The 22,884-nt window shown below is 40.1% G+C and overlaps 3 protein-coding genes across 5 annotated transcripts in view; 1 reads left to right on the forward strand and 2 right to left on the reverse strand.

Annotated features, from left to right (window-relative positions):
* The window catches only part of LOC100744181 (dedicator of cytokinesis protein 3), a 55,996-nt gene extending 53,576 nt beyond the window's left edge, over window positions 1–2,420 (reverse strand). For 2 of the 3 annotated variants that reach the window (XM_003490131.4, XM_012386601.3), the window contains exon 1: window positions 2,006–2,420. In XM_003490131.4, the coding sequence (XP_003490179.1) occupies window positions 2,006–2,042 (37 nt within the window). In that variant the 5' untranslated portion in view covers window positions 2,043–2,420. The remainder of the gene's footprint in view (window positions 1–2,005) is intronic. The other variant, XM_012386602.3, reaches the window with a different exon arrangement.
* Window positions 2,421–2,897: 477 nt separating this feature from the next.
* On the reverse strand, window positions 2,898–5,804 carry LOC100744422 (dihydrolipoyl dehydrogenase, mitochondrial). The gene is made up of 7 exons (XM_012386599.2): window positions 5,612–5,804; window positions 4,946–5,231; window positions 4,504–4,870; window positions 4,086–4,430; window positions 3,928–4,019; window positions 3,526–3,851; window positions 2,898–3,457 (listed from the first exon to the last, which is right to left on the reverse strand). Exons 1-7 carry the CDS (start codon window positions 5,654–5,656, stop codon window positions 3,392–3,394), a joined length of 1,527 nt encoding a protein of 508 aa, XP_012242022.1. The 5' UTR covers window positions 5,657–5,804; the 3' UTR covers window positions 2,898–3,391.
* A 1,213-nt stretch (window positions 5,805–7,017) lies between these two features.
* LOC100744543 overlaps window positions 7,018–22,884 on the forward strand; it is a 42,972-nt gene continuing 27,105 nt past the window's right edge. The window contains exons 1-2 of the mRNA XM_003490134.4: window positions 7,018–7,171; window positions 7,507–7,982. Of these exons, the coding sequence (XP_003490182.1) occupies window positions 7,599–7,982 (384 nt within the window). The 5' untranslated portion in view covers window positions 7,018–7,171; window positions 7,507–7,598. The remainder of the gene's footprint in view (window positions 7,172–7,506; window positions 7,983–22,884) is intronic.

Genomic DNA, 22,884 nt, shown 5'->3' on the forward strand with positions numbered 1-22,884 from the left:
CTTTAATCGCGAAAACGTGAAAGAAGACGATGCTGCGTATGGAATCGACGCTTTATCGGCTCCGATGTCGCATTCCTTCCTCAAGCAAAGTATCGCTATGGACAGACATTTCGACGCGGTAGACGGTTTAATCGCCACTAAACGTGACGCGATACAACGCGAGTTTGCGTTCAATTCAAAGCAGCGGCAGCGTTTCCGGTTGATCGTGGATAGCGCGCTCAATTGATCCTTCGACATTCCGATTGTTGCTCCGAGCAAAATTAGTCGGAACAAACAAGCGTCGCGTGCGATGTAATGCCGTTCGGAGAGAAAGCTCGTGGAAAATATTTGAATCGCTGAGAAAAAGAATATTTCTTTTTCAGATGATAAGAAACTCGACTTTTAAATTCGAATTAGAAATTTCGCCTCGAGACTCTGGAAAAATTGTCTTTAGGGACTAACTATATCGTCAGAGAATAAAAGCGTGAGGTAATAGTCAAGCAGTTTTTGAGAAAATCAGATTATTTATTAAAATTAAAATCGTTAGCCGATACTAACACCGGTCATCTTTGTGAAGAAATTAAGTTTTTATTATATTTTTTTATCAAATTCATATCATACGAGTTATTTATATAAAAAAAAAAAATGTTATTTCCTTTCGAGAGTTTCGGATCGTAAAAATAGCAGAAAGTTTCGAGAAGTCTCGAGATGTGGCGTATCACATTCCTAATGTTCTTCTCTTTCTTTTATAAAAATAACAACAACGGAGGAAAGAGTAACGAGATTTTCGTGTAGAAAATTTGCAATTCTTTTGTCATGCAGATTTCACGTAGAATAGGATACGTGGTTTAAATAAAGGTCTTTTGATCAAAGGTTTCGCAGTCGCGTTTAGCACGTTCGAATCTCAACGACGCTACCTCCATGCATTTCACGCGCGTTTTTCATCCATCGTGGTCGTTGCACCTCTCCAGAAGAGCAATACGTGTCAAGCGTGCATTCTATTAAGCCGTATATCTTGACGAGTTTTTCAACGAAAAATTGCTCGAAACCTCGAGTTTTCATCGTTCGACATCGCCCAAACAATGGAGTGAAACACGCGAATCTTTTTATTGAAAAAAGAAAGTGTTTTACTATACGAATCTCGATATCTAAGATTATCGTGTAAATTACATAATGATTTACTTGAAGAAAAATTATCAACGAGAAACGGAAGGAATCAGTCTATTTGACGAAGATGTTACATCCGCCTACGGTAAACATGGACAGAGGTGTAGACTGTAGAGGAATTAACATCAAAGCGGGGAACGCGCGCGGGCGTGCGCCTGCCGATGTTATGTACCCCAGACGAAACAGACAAAACAAAATTAAGCGGTCGTAATTCAAGGATACTCGAGAGTGGTGGACCTCTCGTTTCAAAGAACCATCAGCTGACTACGAAATGAGACTCGGTCGAATATTTGATTTGACTTGCGATCATCGATATCAACGGTCAATGGTCTAAATTTCGAAGGTCGCGTACCACTTCACACCAAATTTTGGGACACGAATAGTTTTCCAAGTGTAAATATAGATGCAAGTAAATATATAAAACGAAAGAGAAAGACGCTAGATGAAAAACTGACGAAGAAAATTAGTTCGATTTATCGGACTCTAGTTCCTACTCCTCTACGATCAATGCATGAATGGGAGAGTCGCGGTACACTCAGCAAAATAGCGGCACACATACACTCGTGCAGCGACACGACACGGCGGCAGCATCATACCTACAACGTATTAAGCGGCATGTACCCGAAAGAAGTCAAGACGCTGGTTGATCGAATCATTGACGCTGAGATACCTGACGCGAGAACGGAAAACCGCGACGTACCGTGTATATAATAGATGACACGATGTCGATCGTTAAGCACCTATACTGGACGCGACTAAAACTCGTGGAGAATCGCGCGGATCAGGACACGAGCAGTTTGACAGATCCGCAGGGTCGATGCCGCGCATTAATCGCGAAAGAACACCTACGAGAACTCACCGACGCCGTATTTAGTTGTTTTCGTCGTCGTCCACATCTCGAGCGGTTCGACAACGGCGCTACATCCCTTGCTAAACTGCCACCGACCACTCGTAGTATCACGAAAAATTCGAAAACACAAACATTGGGTGTGTTTGCCGCACAAGTGCCACCCTCAGAATTCTCTCTCTCCCTGCCGTCGAGCAACGTTGCCGATGGCCGCTGCAAGTCGTGGCTAACTGCCGCGCCGGCAACGCTGCTACTGCTGCGCCGGTCATGTGCTCTTCAGGAACGTACCTAGTTCACACACTTCTATATGCATATATATTTTACCTCGACTTTGATAGTTGCTCGCTTTCACCAGTGTATGTACCAATCGTATATACTGCCAATATTATTTTACCTTTAATTTTTATACGTTGAGGTTAAACATTTGGTACATTTATAGCAAACAACTAAACAACTAAGCATAATAAACAACTTAACAAGTATACTACCGTGTTCTTTATATTTTACGAAAAATTGTAGTCGTTTCTTTTAGGAGATCTTCATCGAGATACTATAAAATTTTATTTATGCGAACAGATCGAGGAACAAGCAGTTTTAATAATAGCAGTTCATTGTGTGTATTAATATGTAATGTATAGCACGATATAGCTACAGTTTTTTTTATTATTTTAAATATTATGATCTAACTGTTAGGATTTCAACTTCCTTCTTCGATACATAGGATCTAGTTTGAACATAAAATAAATAATTGCATATATTATAATACATTTATTATGAAAATTTGCTTATACGTGTATAATTGAAATTACACTCGACCGTACTTCGAGTAATAGGTACGTACGAGCTTCTACTCTATTTTGAAAAGTTTATTAAAATTTCTCTAAAAATGGGGAAACACAGTAGCATATTTGCTTAGTTGTTTATTACTATTATAAGTGTACTAAATTTTATTTATATCTAATTACACAGCGACCAAAATTACTATAACTTACAAGGTAAAACTCCTGTTAAGGCGGATGTTTTTATGAAATCGGGAAACTGAATTTCGACAGTAACATAATAAAAACTTATCTCTACTCTTAAGATTACCGAAATAAGATGTCACAAGGTTACAGACATCCAGTTTTATATTCTTAAATATATTCGATGAATTACCAATTTATTTATAATAAATACAATAATAAAGCAACAAAAATAAATCTACTATAAAAGATGTAATATTTCCATAAATTCCTGTATATACTTTTATTTACAGTTTTTTCCTTATATGATTAAGTGATAATGAGACCTGGGAAGGTGCTAAAAGTGTACCGCGACACATTTGAAATTAAACGTAGACTAGATCGAGGCTACGATGAATCAAAATATTAACGTTTCATAAATAATTTATCCACATACTTAAAAGTTGATAGGTTTTCCGAAATATGCAGCTAAATTGGCTTCCTTGAAGGCTTCCGCGAATGTCTATAAGAACAATGATAAAATCAGTGTCCGATATTCAACATTCGATCGAATATCGTATATCTACTTACCGGATGAGCGTGACATGTTCTCGCAACATCTTCTGCACTTGCTCCATATTCCATTGCAAGAACTGCCTCATTAATCAATTCACCAGCGTATGCACCAATCATATGTACTCCCAATATTTTGTCTGTACTCTTATCAGCTAGGACTTTAACAAAACCATCCGTGTCTGCATTCGTTTTTGCTCTGGAATTTGCTATATGTGGGAATTTTCCAACTTTGTATTCGATACCCTCTTTCTTTAAGTCTTCTTCCGTTTTTCCTACCCAACCAACTTCTGGATGTATATATATTACACTAGGTACGCAATTGTAATCGATATGGACGGCACCTGAATAAGTCATCATAATTGCTGTAAACTTTCAGGGATACAAACGGAAAAACTATAATGAGTATTTCTTAACTACCTCCGGTAATGCCCTCAACCGCAATAACACCTTCGTCCTCGGCTTTGTGAGCCAACATTGGCCCATGAATGCAATCTCCAATAGCATAAATCCTATATGAACGTAATTTTACATATAATTATGCTGACAAAAACTTTCTCAACAAAGTGTGTACTTACGAAGGTACTACTGTTTGGAATCTATTGTTTACAGGGATCCTGCCCTTTTCGTCTCGTTCGATTCCCAAATCCTCTAATCCTAAATTTTTCGTATAGGGCCTTCTGCCAACACAGACTAAAAGTGTATCGCACATTAAATCCTCCTTTTTGCTAGGATCTTTCGCGTTTTCGACAGAAACGATGATTTCACTGCCTGATCTTTTCGCACCAGTGACTTTTGTCCCCAATTTAAAATCCCATTTTTCCTTGACTAAAAGTTTTTGTACCGCTTGACTAACTTCGCCATCGATACCTGCTCCACCGATAGTCGGTAAAAATTCGACTGCTGTTACTTCAGCGCCTAATCTATAGGAGCAAATAAAGCAACTCAACATATCTCGTTTACAATTCATACAATTAATTTCAGTATGAAATGTACCTGCGCCAAACTGAGCCTAATTCCAACCCAATAACACCAGCACCAATTACTATCAATTTCTTTGGCACTGCGTTTAACGATAAACATCCAGTGGATGAAATAATTTGTTTTTCGTCGATTTCTATACCCGGAAACGGCGTGACCTCACTGCCAGTGGCAATTATAATGTTTTTAGTATTAATAGTGCTTACTACTGAACCATCTGGACCAAGTGCGCTCACTTGATTTGGACCAGTAATTTTGCCATGACCCTTAACCCATTCCACCTTATTTTTTTTAAATAAACTAGCAATACCACTTGTTAAGGCTTTCACTGTACTTCGTTTCTGCTGCATTACTTGATCAATATTAATAGAAACATTGTCAACTAAAACAGAATTGTCAAATTAGTGATTGTTAAATTATGGATATTTAAAAAGGAAAAAAAAAATGAGAAGTATACCGTTAATGCCAAATTTTTGTAATTCTCCAGCATGTGCCATGTGGTAATAATGTGAACTATTCAATAAAGATTTGGATGGAATACATCCAACATTCAGACAAGTCCCACCTAATGTTTCATCTTTTTCTATACAAACAGTTTTCATTCCTAGTTGTGCAGCTTTAATTGATGCTACATATCCACCAGGACCAGCACCTATTACAACTAGATCTGCTTCCACAGTACTAGCGTATCTGCGTTGCTGTGCAGCTGTCAAGCCAGGTACAATACGTTTGACACATGATGGCTAATAAGAAAAACAGAAAAAACAGAAAGTTATTAATTAAGAAAGAATTTTCTATCTCTGTTTGCTATCATTATATCTGTAATCCTTAAACTTTGACAAAGTCAGATGTAGGTGACATAACCAACGAAGTAAGGAGAACGTATTTTCATATCGAATAATGAATTTAACAAATCAATTTTGCTTCCTCAAATATTTAATCAATGCTTCATAAGGAAAAAATGACCAATAGCAAAGAAAGTTAGCTAAATAGTGGAATAAAATACATAACAAAATTATTTGTCCTTCAAAATGTTACGAAATAGAGTAAAATGTATGGTCTGATACGATTGTAATGTATCCACGAGGTCATTTATTCATAAATATCTTTTCTTTTTACTTACTCTGACAGAAGTGGTCACCAAACTCCAAAAACTAGCTTGCATCATCTTTTTTGTAATATACTTTACTACCCGATATAAAGGGGGTCAAAAAGGAAACAAGTTTTAGGTAGTTAGAAGCGAGCACTACCGGTTACTTCAATATCATTCAACGACCAACTTGTCTCAGCTCTGATAATTCGATATATCGTTGGATATATGGTTCGGAGACTATACTGCTTGATGGCGCTACTGACCTATTATGCAACACGAAATAACCCTTTCGTTTCGTTCATCTGATACATTTGGACATGGATAAGATGAAGAATAGATCAGGCATCTAAGAAGATTTCGTGTTTCGTGTTCTGAAATACCGATCGTATAAAAAAACAAAAGTTTCGTAATACTATCTACGATTTTATGTAGTGAGTATGTGTAGGAATTATAGAATAGGAAGTTGATAAAGTTAGACGTAAGAAGTTTCTCTTTCGTTATGATTCACATTCGAATTGAAATTTATTCAAAAGGAAATGCATACACTGAAAGATATCACTCTACTGATACTACTTATTCAAAAAGTGTTATATCTTGTTATCAAATAGTTTTATGTCTTACGAAAGTAATTATTTACGAAGGTCATATTTTCATGAATAGAAAGAAAGGAAATCATGCTTGGTTAATAGTTTCGGGGATGAAAATTTATTTATATAGTCATTAAAAGAGAACAAAAATTAACAGCTTTTATCTTAAGATTACGAAACTTTCATACATCGACGATTATCTCCTAAGATACGCGAGGTAATTCGCATATAATATATAAAATATCAACAGTATGAATTGAAATATTTTCAAATTTATATCCTGTAAATTAATCGCTTTGATGGATTTGTACTAGTTACGTTTCATTAAATAGGATTACAGCGCTCTTTGTAACGACTAGCCGCTTTTCACGTGAAAATATCTAAAAGTCATTCTACCTACGTTCTTGGATAGAAGACATATAAATGTATGAGATTTCTATTAAATATTTACTCTTCTACTGCAATTATCATATTTATCATAGAATAATTTATGAATCGAAAGAAACATTTACGAATACTTACGCATCGTTAATCAGAATATTAAGAATTTGTGCCATCTCGCGGTCGGTAAAAAATATCTTTTCGCTATCGCAAAATCGATTTACGTATGAACATCTTAACTGTAGCCGATATCTCAAACTTCTTTATTGAAACTAATTCAACGTTGATATTCACCTGATAATCAACAATATCGTTGCGATCGAGTTTACAAACTAGACCCCGTAAGCTGTAACAATTTTTATTCCCCGCCAAAAAGGGTGGCGATCGAAGAAGTAAAAAAGAGGGAGCAAGTGGAACGAATCGGCCAATAGCTAGATAGATAAAGATGAAAAGAACGTTAGGGGTCGAGAGAAAAGGGCAACAGATGTCCTTCCGTATGACGCATGACTCGTTTGGCCCTTGGCGAGATAGTACAGTTTGCGTCTCACTACCCTACGGAAGTATTGTACGTCACGGAAACGAAGCTAACCCTGTCGTTAGAAGGAACGTTCGTTGAAAACCGGTTAGTACATATTTTTCGTGTCAACAAAGTCGGTGATATTTTTCTCGTTCAACACAGTACGATCTTACGAAATGTCTTTACTAGAATCTTTCTTTTGCGTTCGTATCAATCTCACATTTGGTAATCGAACGTAATTCCATTATCAGTAGCTTATCCGTGATTGGTTGAATTTAAATTGTCTAGTACTATAGTTGAATTCGTTGCATCGTGAAAAAATAACGTTTAGTATTTTGATGACGATAAGAATACTGATCTTGAGATGTTTGATTTACGATAAACAGAAAATATGTTTCCGATAAAACGAGAAGTAATAACGATGATGTATAATTTTCAAGGTTTCGGAGGGGAATAGCTTTGAGATGTTTGATTCGAAGATCCCTAAGAAAATATGAACGATTTAATCGACTTAATTTAAAACAAGAAAAACATGTGTGAAATAGTAAAAGGTCAACGCAGAGCGTTTCGCGACCAAGACCCTCCACGGATATGCAATAAAAGCAACGAAAATTTGAAAAGCGAGCTGGAATTTTGTGAATCGACTGCAACTTCGCCGACGATTCTTCAACGAGCATCCAGCTTCGAAAGGTGCTTCAACGAGTCTAAGCATCTTGAGAAGGGCAAACAGAATCAGAAAAAAGAGAAAGTAAACTCGATCAAACAGGAAAGTACTTGGTCCGATTCCATTAAAGACTCGAAAGACAGTGCCAAGGTATCGAACGAATTGCCAACTGCTTCAAATCAGACGAACTCGGAGAATTTGATCAAGGAGCTTTCTGACAAAGTGCCTTCCAACAGCCATCACGACGATGAGGTACGTTATGCTTATTTATATTGTTGAAGGAATCTTTGTGTACTGTCATGCGTTTTGATGCTTTTAATGTATTTTCGCACGTCTGTGCACGTTTGATGATGCCACACAACCGGGCAATCTGCAAAGAACCGTGCATAATATATTGATATATTGATCTACGTGTGACTTCGAATAACGGCAGTTTTCATATTAAGTAGAAATATACATGGCGCAAATAGAAGGATAAGGTTAGGAAACTGTCATAATTCAAATGGCTTCCGTTGAGAGGCTTTTACGATTATAGAAATTCGTAGAGATATGCGTATTTTTTTAGGATTGTGGATATACTTTTTTTTACCAGTTATCAACGATTGCATCATATTTTTAAAAATGTTTCTATAAAGAAAGCGCAATGCACCTACGCATGCTTAATGCGCAAACATATACCACCTATAACCAAAGTAAATACGTTTATTTTTTAATTAGCTAAGAATTTATTAAAACACTTATAATATCGCGTATGCAATATCGAGCATAAAGGGATTAAAAATGGTCGACAGCTGACCAGTACGTAAGTCGTGGATACGTGAAGATCTGCGAAGCCGATGCAACTTATCGACTGATCGAGCATAATAACGCGAACAGATAAAAATGCAGGACGATGTAGAGGGGGGACGGAAGGCTCCGAGAACGAACAACGATCGTATCAAATTTTTAGAGCCGCTCTGTTCGAGGTAGTCTGCAGTACGAAATAGGTGTAATCAGAAAGAAATATTTTTTTCTTCGACGAACGCATCGGGACGAAAACTTAGTAATCTTATTAGGTTATTCCATAAATGAGGTTATGGTATTTATTAACGAATAATATGCTATCTACATTTTTCTAAATCTATGTTCTATTTGTTTCATCGTTATTTTCAATTTTTCTAGTCGTCAACTATAAAACTCAATAATTATTTTTAAGATACGACGCGCGAAATAAAACGAAAGACGACGTTGCTTATGGAGTGGCTGGAAGTGAAGTCGCGAAAAATATGTACGTATTCGCGTATATCACGGATGTCGAATAGCAACATCACCGTGCCATTTGATAATACGTATTACGATATTTTAACTTTATAGCGTATTGTTACAAATCTCGTATAATTATCGCGTAAGCACAGCGAGCGATATTAAGTCAAGCGGTATTTTCAATGTTTGTATGTACACCATCTGTTTTCCGTTTATATATTCACGAGGAAAGCGTACACACCGTGAATTGTGTATTTTTGGTGCGTAGTCGATGAAACGGCTGCGGCAAGTCGAATAATGGACGCGTTTACCGCGAACTTGTAAACGAGTTGCCGTTGTTAAAGACGCAATTAAGGGAACTTGTGGTCACGGTGCATAGAACACTGGTACGTGATCACAAATTTAATACGTATTTTATTCGTGTGCTTCGTATAGCCGAAATATCGGGCTTCTTTATAGCTCGCGTAATACCCCACATGCCGTTTAACGACATTTTTAACATTCCAATTGTTTATGCCACAGTCTGAAATTCTTGGAACTATTTAAATGGAAATACTTCTTAAAAACACGAATAGCTTGTCATGACGATATCGCTGTCGCAGCTGGCCCAACACTCTTGCACAGTATGTACTTGCTGTATATTTAAATCGAAGTACTGGAAAAGACCGCGAAGCAAGTGGATGATCACGGCGGATAGGATTTGAAACTAATCGGTGAGATTTCTCGCGATGCACGAACGGTATCATCAATCAAAGAAAGAGAGAGTTATTTCACGTTCGAGCGTAGTATATGATTCTGGGACGATTTACTGTCACGCGGCTTTCCGAACGAAGATTAAAGCCGTCTCTTGAGATCGCGAATCGTCCTTGAGATGAAAACGTTTCACGGAGAATTAAATTGTACGCTCGTTTGCACGTTGCACGTTATATGTTCTAGGCGCAACTGCGTTCGCCCATTCATCCACCACGAAACGACTAGGAAATGACTAGAAAATTACGAACGCTATGGCGGTAAATTTTCATCGATGACGATGCGTTCGTCGAGACCTGAGAATCGATTTGGCAACTTCTTCCGAAAAATTGTTCGAAGGGGCGAATTTCGCGAGTACAGGGCCCTAAGATAAATTAGGTTCGGACCTGCAAGATGCGGGCCTCAGGTCCGTTGCAGGTTCTTTTCCATCGAATGCCTTTCTTTGTGTGGAATTCGACTTAAGTCGTGTCCACACCGAGCTCTTTTGCACGGTCAGCATCGTTACTCCGTCTTATTTCTAAAAATTCCACTTTTGTGCGGCGCGTAAATCTATGCTCGCGGAACTTTTGATCTAACAAATGATTCCACTATGTACGGCGAATGATCGATAAACGAGACACTAAGATCGCAGTGCTGACGGCGTGATGCTTAGAATGACGGAAGTACGAGAGGAAAGTTTGCTCGAAATATACTTGCAATAAATATACTTGAATGCCAGCAGGCCATTGACCGGCTATGTTAAAATATTGACGAGGAACTCGCTATTTCGAGGCCGTGTAATTATGGTGACTCGCGAACACAGCGGCGAACGACGACTCGATAAATATTTAATCGACTTCTCGTAAGTTATCGCGACTGCTAACGAACTCGTGGATACCATTTGTTAATAAGCAAAAGGTGTATGAGACGGACGCTTGGTTTCAGAAATGCCACGAAATCCTGCATCGACAAAGATACAGACGCTTCAAAATCTCTTCGAGCTTCTTCGAGAATTACGTTTACAAAGTTTTCTTTATGGATCGCAACCTGGCACGCAGTGGAAGCCGAGCATGTAGTTAAGAAATGGTCAGAGTTGAAAGAGCATGCGAGCGTAATCGAAGATAATTGGAAGGTTGAAATTACTAGAAATTGGCGCTTGTTGAAAAAGCTGGGCCTAAGTGTAGCGAGTTCGGTGTGAAAGCAGCTTATTAAGGTCGGGCCTAGCGTGGTGTTGTTGCGTAGCTTGCCTGGCAGCTTCAGTTCGATGTTTACGCTCGTGCTTCGAACATTTTTCTCCGTGGCTACGCGCCATTCGCGGCGTGATTTCGTCCAGTATTTTATCCTTTCCTCGTGACCAACATTCTATGTGTCTACTTGTGCAACCATAATCCATCGTCACTGGAGCCAGCCATTCTAGACGAATATTTGCTCTTTCGTCTCTCTATCGGGCAAAATTGGATTCTCACAACGCGACTGACGGAACGTTGCTGGAGTAAGTTTTGCGTAGGGGTAACAGCCTCTCAGTACCCGTATATCCACTATACTCACTTATAGTTTGTTTCTTCGCAAGATAGCATCGTCTAGCCTATTTTCGTATTCTTGTCGTAACGTTGAACGCATTTCGCATTCTACCGTTTCTCTTGGAAATTTTACAAACTTATGAATGCCTGCTATAGCATCTTTCGTTAAAGAGAGTGACGTGCATTGACGTATGAAAGGCGAAGGAGACGATTAAAAAAATCGCATACGCGACAAAAGCGAAACGACCAATTTGCATAAAGCATCTTCTTAGAGTCGTGGCCATAGCCGTCGTCGTACGAGTAACCACATCGTCGTTCACAACTATTTGCATATTTCTTAATCGTTCTAAATATAAGAAGAACGTATGCTTGCACCTCGAACGAGACAATCTCATTTAATTCGATCGAAGCTACGAATTCCAAAATATCACGAGGCCATGATTTTGCAAACCTCTCTACCAAGAGGATTGGTTATTTGCTAATGTTAGAAACACAAATAGAACGAAGCTATATGCGGCGTAAGGAACATTATGCACGTGGCTATGACGATTAAAAAATATCAAATTCTTCAGGTTTATCCGTAATTTGGCAATTGAGACGCATCTTAACAAAAGCAAGCAAGTGCCCGGATACTTTCCAGAGCTATTTGTACACGTCGTGGTCCACGAATCGCCACGATATCGCAGCTAGTTGCGATGATTCGACGATCGAACGTTTCGAGTACAATTCAGAAGTTCATTGGCGTCGAACCCAGTGGATTTACCGATGCGAAAGGAATTTTCAAAAATATCCACTTTCTAGAAAAACAGGAGACGACGTTGTCTATCGGCGCCACACATGATAATGCGAAATCGTTAATGTCAACGGACTTTTGTTTGAAAATCTCCTCGTTAAAGCTATTGCGTATACGTGTCGTTCTTATTCGCACGATAGGAGCACGCGTGCCACACCCGTCGACATCTTGCCGCCCTGAACATGAAAACGAAATGAAATGAAATTCTTCGCTATTTCATAACGAAAATCGTGCCGCGTGTACGTGAACGTAGCGATGGAAATTGCGAAAGCCAGACTCGACGGACCGCTGTGTGCAACTGCGCTCTTCCTCGTTCGATTCATGGTGAATGAACTTTCTCGCTTGTCGCGTATCACCACCTTTTCGTGTTCGTGTATTTAATTAAGTCGTATCGAGCATTCGCCGTGGACGCGTTTTCACTTTCGCAACCGAATTTATCGCACGATTCCGAAAACCCATAAAACATGCGGGAATTCCATCTGCGCGCGTCTTCCGTCTCCGAGAGTACTTTTTAAATTCCATCGAGATTAACTGCGCGATATCGAGAGTACACTTGCCGCTTCTTTGCCATTTCTTTCCAATTTATGATCCGAACACGTTCACCCCGAACGAACGATGTACATAGCTGAAAGTTACGGTCGATGAATAATTAATAGGAAGTGTTACAATTTTTTTTTTTTTTAATATCTTCTACGATCTATTTTTCATAGTTGAAGTATTTGGAGAGAACATTTTGTTTATTGGATCGCTCGGTTTGGAAGTATTTTTCTAGTTGTTCGATATGAAGCACATTTCTCTGCTATTGGGTTGGCAACTAAGTGATTACGGATTTTCTCATTAGATGATAATGATATAATAGATCGTCAGAGGTAATGGAATTAGGAAGTTTCTCTTTTCTAGTTGCAGTATGTCATAGACGACAAATTGTCCTTGGTTCACTAAATTATCCGGTAAATACCGACAAGTATCGTGGCTATAATTCTTCTAATATAAACCGCGAGTATACGTAGCAATTATATTGTTCATTTAATTCGTTACAATACGACATATCGAAGGACGTCTTTGTATTCCACTATAGTTGGATAAAACCCTCGGAGATATGCAAGAAGGTAGTAAATGTCTCGCGTTCTCATCGTTCGCCGCTGTTTGTTATCATGCGATTCCAAGACAACAAATTCAGAACGTTTGGTAAAATAGCGGGAATGTAAAATATATGGCGCGACAGAGGGATGGAAACTCGTTGGGCGAAGAAAGAGGACTGTGCCATCTTACGCAAATGAATTAGGTATCATAAAACTATACGCACCGTAAAGATTTCTAAAAGAGAAACAACTGATTCTAGTCAGCTGTACGACACGCCAGTGCATATGGAACAAGTTGACGAGAATACGAGGTACGATGGAGCGCGAAGAAATTGCACAGGCAAATTATTAAAATTCGCTCATGCCCTGCGATCTTGTAAAACGAAGAACGTTTGGAAGCTCTTGAAACGCCTGGAGAATATTTCGGAAGATTCGACAACCAGGGATGGCCAGGGATGGTGCAAGCACCCAGTCGACTTGAAAATATCCTACGATGCAGTTAAATCACCCTACGATCGAAGATTTATAAATAATATGTGACAGCGTTAGACCCAGAGCGGTGCAAAGAACCAGATAAAGACCCGGTACAGTTCGAAAGCGCAGGACTACCAGTTTTGCAGCATTAATTAACTGACAAACTGGTTATGCCGCGCTCGAAACTAGATTCCGTAGGTGAGGTTATCGTAAGGTTGCTGGAGTGTTGAGGCCGATACTATTGCTGGCGATACGCAGCGATTGATCCTCGGCCAACGGTCATACTTTCGCGTTACCACGGAAAACGCGAGAAAATTATCGCGAAACCTGGGCATTTTTCGACTAGGAAAACTCGTGCGGGAGATAAGAACATTTTCCCATTTCAGGATTTGTATTATGTTATTCGTATTGTGTTAATCGTATTCGTATTGTATCGTATTATTTGTATTGTGTTATTCGCGAATGTTTCTACGAGCATCTCGCGTTCGTTATTATTTTCCAAGTCACCTTGTAAATTTGTTTATATTTCTTTTTATACGTATTCGTGGAAACAATCGAAGGAGCTTAACGAACGCTTAGGTTCTAATACGATCGAGCTCTTACAAATGTTCAAGTACTTTCGCCAGCCGCTGTGTTTCTTCATTGCGCAACGAATTTGCCATTAATTCGTATATTTTAGTAACATTTGCGTGTTATCTGTAGAAATCCTTTCTTTCTACGAGCACTTTCTCATCGACAGGAATATTTTTCTGGAGAATCGCGCGACGAATCTGGAAGATCGGAGGGAGATTCGAATCTTTTATGGACTAGCAACGTCTCCGTGGCGATGCAAAAGAGAACTAAATGCAAATTCGAGGTGACTAAGAGCCAGTAGTGACTCATCCGCCATCGCTTGAAATATTTCGTACGAGTTAAGAATCTAGCGCTGCATTCCGCGCACCAACGAAAGTTTTACGTAACAAACGAATAGCGTTTCAATCGGTAGCATTGTCTCGTACATCCTAGGAACGCGTTCTACGCTTCGTAATTATAGGAAGAACGCTACAATGTTGTAATTGGTAATTTGCATGAGCGGAAGGACACGTAAATTTCAGCTTGAAGGAATCCAATCGCCTCGTAGGTCTCTATTAAATGACTTTTATTACACCTGCGATTGAATGTACGTCGCAGAACGCAAACATCAAACTCACGGTTACAATCGAGAAGAAAAACGGCTGTTTATCTATCGTAAATTATACCGTGGTTCGAGGTTTTATAAAACGCGTGGTATCATGCTACGTAATCAGAAAGTAAACCAACGTTACGACACACGAAATCCAATAATCTACTTTTAATTTGTACGGCAAAGGTATTGCATAATGATATCGAACAGCCGGCCAATTTCTACTTCCGATTCGACGTAACTGAAAACATTCAGGCAAAAGCATTCGGCTAGGTCGATCGCCTTCCACGATCGTTGTTAAATCGATTCATCGTGTCAATTGGAGAAAGATCTGTCTCTTTCTCTGTCTCGCGTTACCTCTGTGTTGCCATAGCTTTCTGATTATATGTCGTTACAAATTTTCTCCGTGTCAAATCGTTTGATCTCGTTACGTCAGCCCTAGCGATTCTCTCGCTTCGCCATTTCTCTCGCATCTCACCTCTGCGATCAAAATTGCTGACAATAGTTTCTCCTACGATGCCTACGGTTATCGGAGAAAAATCCCGAGAGCTTGCAAAATTCTGGAAAGCACGACGTCATGCGATCAACAAGACGAGGATTCGCGTTACGATCGTCGCGGCAATAAATCTTGCTCGTAACCCCGGCCTCGCTCGCTTTTCCACGACTTTCAGATTCCACATATCTGCAGTTTGACTGCGAGATAGTAAACGTAGTCGTCTAATCTTACGCGTTACGCAGAGACAACAAAATGTTGCGGTTACTCGCGACGATACGTAAATAAACGCAAAGCTTGTGCTAAGAGATTTTATAGCCACGATGTACGAACAGAAAATGAGAAACAGCGGATAGAATCGTTAGGCGAACTCGGGTCGAACGAATGGTTCGTCGCCTGATCGATTCGCACAAATAAAATCCTACGGATAGATGCGTTTAAACGAGAGCGGGCTATGAAGATAGTTAAAAGATCGGCCGAACCTCGTCTGTACCACGTCGTGAATTAATTATCTTTTATCGAAATTCGACTGTAATTATTTGCATGACAAGATCTGTTCATCGAGCAAGAACAATAATACCTTTGATCGCGTTATCGCTGTTTGCCTTCCTCTCGCCGAGTCGATAAGCAAGAAAATTTATTAACGCAGCCATACGAATATAACAAACGACTGCGTTATTTAATATTCCGTGATGTACGTACGTTACAATCGAACGACTGTCTCCCGTAGGTTTATAGCGTTGCATAAGTAGAGTATGTAAATTGGAACGGTATCGTCGTCGTGAATGGTACGGGGCCAGATCAGGAAACGTACAGCTCGATGATACACGTCGCATGGTATCGCGATTCTTGGCAATCGCACACGTACGCTATTCTGTAGGAAGTAATTCCGATAAAATGAATACGCGTAACGAGCTACCGTACTCGTGCAGCGAAGTGAGAGCCGCTATTGTTCGGCCACGGTATCCTGCTCGAGGAAGAGGCTACGGTCTCAGGAGTTGGCGTGCGCTGTTTTACTTTCTACGAATAAAGCACATTGTAATATTTCGGTCGACGAGAGAAAGACTTTACGGCACATTTAAGACGCAAAAAGCGTCTCAACACTGAATCAGCTCGCATGGAAAATGTCGCGTGTCGCTAGGGCGCTTCGATAAAAAAAAAAAAAATAAAAAACTGCTAAATTACATGCTACGTTCGCTCGAGACGCGCAAGCCGAGTCGTTATTAATTTGAATACAGCGAGGAGAAAAATTGACCGGGTAAAGAGGATTTTCTACAAAACCGATGGTTTATTCATGTAGTCTCCTCGTCTCGTTAAATCAGGATCGTTTCAGATTTTTTACATTTCCTAGTACTTTCTCTTTTTTGGTTTTTTTTAGCAAAGTTGAAAGACACGCGCGTGTGAACTGAATTTTATATATAGTTACTCGCATCGATATTTGAATATGACGCTGTCTCGAATATAACGAGATATATTTAAAGAATTGTCGTTTTATATTTACGGTTTTCTTGTCTGCGTTATAGCTTGCGTGTGTACGTACCTTTCCCATTAACCCTTTGCACTCTGAATTTTATTTCGGTTTCGTTACCAGCAGCTTCCAACGATTTTAAGCGTTTTATTCGAAATTTACTTTAACTAAAAAATAAGACAATTTGAATAAATAAAGGAAGGAATAAATTCGCTTAAATTCCAGTTTTATTCACACTACTGTTGTGTTTTGTAATTTTTAAGCGTATGATGTATCTTGAAACAATTTCCAAGATACAATCCCGGTTTTCCTTCGCACAGAAAAAGGTGGGACTGAAAGAATGTCGAGTGGGACTCGACAAAGGAACTCCTGAGATAACAACTGATGTCGAGTCACGCTCGACATAGGAGTGCAAAGAGTTAAATTGCCTACATGCTACGCTTTATATCCTTTTTACTTTACCAATTTTACTTTGCCTTGAACTTCTGCAAAAATGTCAAATTCAAATCGGACTATGGGAATGGGATGATCAGCGACGAATACACGAGCAATCCGAGCATGTCCCGAGCGGTTTCAACGGCATTCAAGTCGGACGAGTTGCCCGTGACTGGACACCGACTACGAGCACACAGTGATGAATTTTTCGAGAAAAGTAACTCTGTAATGAATTTGATTCCGTGATATCGCGCAGTATTAAATTGATTGTTAGACGCGTCGAATAATAATCTCGTATATCCGACACATTCTGCATAGTTCTAATTCGATGACTAATTTGTTTGTCGCTGTATTGACGCATAGAATCGACAGTAGTAAAAAATGATACTGCAGGGCTAGAATATTCCCTTAACACTTCAACTGCCACGCCGAAATCACGTGTTTCGTTCAGAACGTCACGGGAGTATTTCTATTATTCAAAGCATATAATAGCAAAATAATAATAAATCGACGATGTAAGACAACATTGTTCCCTAATGGACCGTTTATCTTATTGGTGGTCACGGGTGACCATCGTGGTGCCTTGGTAACAGTTGATAGCGACATATTATAACAAGACTTCGTTTATTTCAACAAACCATTCGCGTTCGTTATTTCGTCGCAAGCAAAACGTGCGGAATATATTATTGAAACGTGTAGAAGATATTATAGTAAACAGTATTTGCTCGTTCTATATATAATAGTGAGGTATGTGCACACTTCTAACTTCAATTATACGATCATAAAGCAGCATTTACGATTATTTTCTAAGCTGTGTTTATAATAATATTCGTAGATTACCCGTCGAAGATACGGATGCAAACACAGTGCACCGTTAGATGCAACATTTGTCCTCATTTTCTGTTTATTGGTGTTCTAATAAGAACGTTCCATTGTTCAATGGGGCACTTTTTATTTCAAAGTATCTTTTATTTATCGGTTATATTGAAAATGCCCTAACTGTCGATTTTCATACAATTTTTACAATTGCCGGCCGGTCATATTTGACCCACGTGGCAGTCAAAGTGTTAATTCGTGAATTCTGTTCGATCCGATCGAAATCAAAAACGATATCAACGATAGTATCGACGGATACCTCGTCGCTCTATTCTGACAAAGAGACGATCACGAAGAATGGTCGATGAAGTCAGAATGGAGAAACGCGAATACAACGATTGGCATTGCGAGCGACGAGGCCTACAGACGCGCTTTATCGAGCGTTCGCGGCCCTCGACCATTCGTGGGAAGTAATTATTAGCAGATTAATTGCGACAACGAGGTACCAGGGCGGCGAACCGGCCGTCGTATTAAAGCAGCGCTTTACCGGATCATTGTTTTCGTCGCGAACAGGCAGCTCCAAGCTCGGCTCACGGTCTATCTATTGGGCCAACGCATTTGCATATTTGTGGTTGTCCGGGTTTCGATCGTGTTTTTCGTTTCGCGAATTTCATTTCGCCTGTTCATGGCAAACCCGAAGGTAGAAACGTATGTCACAGTGTATGTCACCGATGAGAAGCTTCACTACGAAACGATAGAGAATCATAGGTGCAAAGATGTAAATTTGTCAAAGATAAAGAAAAAATGGTACAATGGTAATGATACAAATGGACCAAGTTGTATGGAAGCCAAGGATTATCGAGATAAGCGATATTTTCATATCTTTGTTTATCGTTTTTGAAAGGTTTGACATTGACAAACATCGAAAAAGTGCAACGATTCTCAAAACTGGTTTCCTGTAAAAAAATAGCAAACGCGTTTTATCACGTTCTTCCCTGTAGTCTTCGTACTAGTCTCATTTCGGCTTCAAGAGTCAGCCCTTCAGTTTCCTGACACCTGCAGCCCAACAGCCGTATACACCGTCGGAAAAGCCATGAATTTCCTGAATAATCTAATATCTGCATATCACGACTGCTCGCGTTCGAACGTGTCTCTCGATGCTTTCGAAACTCGATGACCACTGTCCGCTCTCCTTCGCGCGTCTTTCTAATCGGTGCTCGAAATTCCGCGCCGAAAGAAAGTCGTCGACACTCGACACGCGATTTCGTTTTCTACTCTGCATCGTTTCGTTCTTTATGCGTCATTACGGATGTATAACGACTGACGGGACGATCGATTTCATGGAATCGCAAGGCGTTTAGTTAACGTGCAACTTATCATCGAGAAAACCGTGGAAACTGCGAAGGATGTAGAACGATAGAAGAGCGAAAATATTTGCACCTAGATACCGTGGATCTACGCAACAATGGCAGATACGCTGGATGTGGCCTATCTGTTTGTTCGTATTTTCAAATAATATTGGACCACGACGCGCTGTCTTTGTTTGGCTCTTGATTTTTATTCCTTGAAACAAGAACGATCCGACTGCACGATGCGCATAGTGCAACTTGTTCTTCACGCTAAACGAGTGTTAACATTAAACATATACGCGAAACAAAAACTTTATTTCGGCGCGTTTCACGCTCGTCGTTGATTGTTTCCATTTACGCCACCAGAGGTTTCTAAGACTAAATTAACTGGTTAAATTTGTCATAAAGTGGCTACAGGTTAAACAAATTAAAGCGAAGCTCAATAAATGCAACCACGTTACATTCACACTGCGAAAACAGATACCACCGAACATTTTACTGAACAATAATACAAACAAGGCAAGTCAAATACCTAGGACTCCACTTAGATACACGACTCACATGGAAACAGCATATCAATAATAGACAAAATACAAACAGTATACAGCAGACAGCTAACAAGTCGAAAATCCAAACTGAGCATAGAAAATAAATTAAAAATATACAAAACCAATCTGGACGTACGGAATACCACTATGGGGAACAGCAGCCATGAGCCATATAAGCAAAATAGAGACAATTCAAGCTAAATTTTTTAACACAATAGTAAACTTCCCATGGTACGTTAGAAACGAGGACATACGGAAAGACCTGGGAATACCAACGGTCAAGGAGGAGATTTGCAGATGCTCAAGAAGGTGCAGAGAAAGAATAGCAACGCACCCGAACCGACTGGCAGCGGAAACGATCAACACATCAAGCATAGAAAGAAGATTAAAAGGAAACACCTAGCAGATCTCATAAAGGATATAACCTAACAAACACGAAGATGGTACCTCGCTGGGGGTAGCCACCCACATGATAATCAAACAGCTAAAAAATTCTACCAAATGTCCAAATTGGACATTGTGAAATATTAAATAAAAAAAAAAATTGTCATAAATATAATACATCTTGTGAAAGATAGAAGCGAAGATACGAAATCTCCTTCTCAAAGACAAAGTCGATGGAATGCACGGATCGTTGATACTTGTCGGAGGAATCAAACTAGTCGACGAGTTACTACGATGTTAGTTCCCTGTATGGCGCCTATAATAAGCTTGCAATCGACGTTGATTCTTTCACGTTCAATGTTGCAACATGTACGACAAATTATCCACGAACAAAGTGGTAATCTTCTAATTTTAACGCGTTACGTCCTCTTTATGAGAACAAAGCGTTCAGCGACAGAAGACGTAGTATCGGCAAGATGTACCCGATACAATAGGAAAACGATTCTGTGAATAATACGACGGTTCTTGCTTCGACGAGAAGCGCGGAGAGGTAAAACTGAAACGAGATTAAGGATCGTCTGCATGGTCGAGCGAACCGACGAAAGAGGAGAAAATCGCGATGAAAAACGGAGTAGAAATTTTCAAATCGAGATCACCGTTTCGTTGGTTTCGTCGAGGTCGTATCGCGTTCTACGTGTTTCTCGTTGGCTCGTGTACATCAGCTCGTAAATCGTCAATCGTTGACGTAATTGGCCAGGAAAAATCGCGAAGCTCGTATTTTACGCGAATTGTCGTAACCAAGAGAATTTCGTGTTACGCGGAGAGCCAAAGTTCGACATTGTTCGATAGTTTGCTGAGGCTGCGTCCGAGAAACATCGCACAAATGCGTCGATCCATCTCGACGATCCGGAAGTTGCGGCTAATTGAAAAGTTGCAAGCCACGCTCGATGAACCGCTTCGTTACGCTGGCGACTTTCCGCGGCATTTTTCACCAGTCGTAGTACGTGACGAGGGAATTAGGCGAAAGAATCGCGTACGAGGAGTTTCTTCGTACGTTCGTAGTGTCAGGGCGTTTCTCCGTTCCGCGTAAGATAGTTGAAATTATAAAGAAAAACGGTTAATCGATGGTAATTCGACGAAGATAACAATTTGTAAGTTATTTTCAAAAACACGATGGATTATAAGAATCGTACGTGTTTAGCTATCGCGACGTCATCTAAATCTCGTTGTTCGTTACGCAGGTGTATAATTAACGTTCGCTTCGTTGAGAACGAACAAAGCTCGCTGGTCGCGACAACGTGTCGCGAACAATAAAGAATCGTACAGCAAATTTAAAGAGACAATGTTCGTAATATTTTCAAATTACGGAGTTGACCGATATGGTTTCTGAACGGTTTGATCGTCCTAATATGTATTTAATAAACAAGAATGTAATTAAATTGAAAGATACAGCTCTAGCAGTTACAGGCAAGAGCGTAGGTAAATTGGGAGACTAACACGCTAACAGAATTGAAAAACGTTTCGTCTTAATCTTTCTGTTTATTCTCCGCCAAAGTAGCAACTGCGTGTTTTAACTCGCTGGCGAAACGTCGTCTGCCGCATGTCGCGTGTTACACGCGGAAAACGGAACACACTGGAGAAACGTAACGCGATGTTTCGTATGGAAGTGTAACACGCAGCGTGTAAAATTCCAGCGAAACGTTCGTCCAGTCAGCATGCTAAATACTTGGGCGGAGAAAACGCGGCGTATGAAGCGTCCGTGTAGCCAGTAGCCTAAGCGTTCGCTTGGAGACTACTAGGAGCTACGAGGAACTGTAGCTCGATCTAAGCTCGTGTACGGGAGTAAAGACAGGTTAGATCGAGCGGAAATCGGAGGCAGTTGAGAAGGGTGAAGGTGCAGGTGCAAGCGGGAAGGGAAGAGCGATCGGTGTACTTCCGGCATCGTCGGGCAGTTTAGTCGTCTCGTCAACATTTCTCCAAAGCGGTTCCGGCCGATTGAACAGTCTCTCGGATATTCCCAAGGTGCGTGTGGTTCGTTCAACCGTTTAGAAAGCGAGCGTGTCGGTGCAGCAGCAGCAGCTTTGTTTTCTCGCCTGCCTGAGAATCGGAAAAAGCGAAATCGAATCTGCTCTCCTCTCGCTCGGAACCGGCCGCAGATTTAACGCGTGTCCACCTGCCGCCTTTCGATTCAATTTCACCCTTCCGGCTACCGGTGTTTCAACAGCCGACCCTTCGAAAATTCAAAGATCGCCAAGATAGTTTTCTGCCAGACAGCAGGGGAGGGAAGCGTCACTTTGTGCTAGCATAAGCGCGTATAAAAATAGCTGTACGATTTAAGGATACTCGCTTTCCACGCTATGACATAGAAAAAGAAAAATTGTCGTGCTGGTAAAACGATTCGAACGAGAAAAATCTGAGCGTAGAATGAAAAGTAGCGTCGAAGGGTCGTTACGTCTCTGCAAGATTTAGTTCGTCGATTCGATGTTTATTTTTGTATTCTCGCAGTTATACGATTATCACTGTGCAGATTGTCAACGACAATCGCAAAGTAGAAATCAGTCTTCGATCCGCTGATATATGTCTGGCGGAATCCGTTACATCGAAGGAACTTCAAGTGCCGAAACGAAGAAGGAAAAAAGGAAAAAAGAGTGGCAGGGAA

Source organism: Bombus impatiens, unplaced genomic scaffold (genome assembly GCF_000188095.3).
Source record: "Bombus impatiens unplaced genomic scaffold, BIMP_2.2 scf_0403, whole genome shotgun sequence".
NCBI lineage: Eukaryota > Metazoa > Arthropoda > Insecta > Hymenoptera > Apidae > Bombus > Bombus impatiens.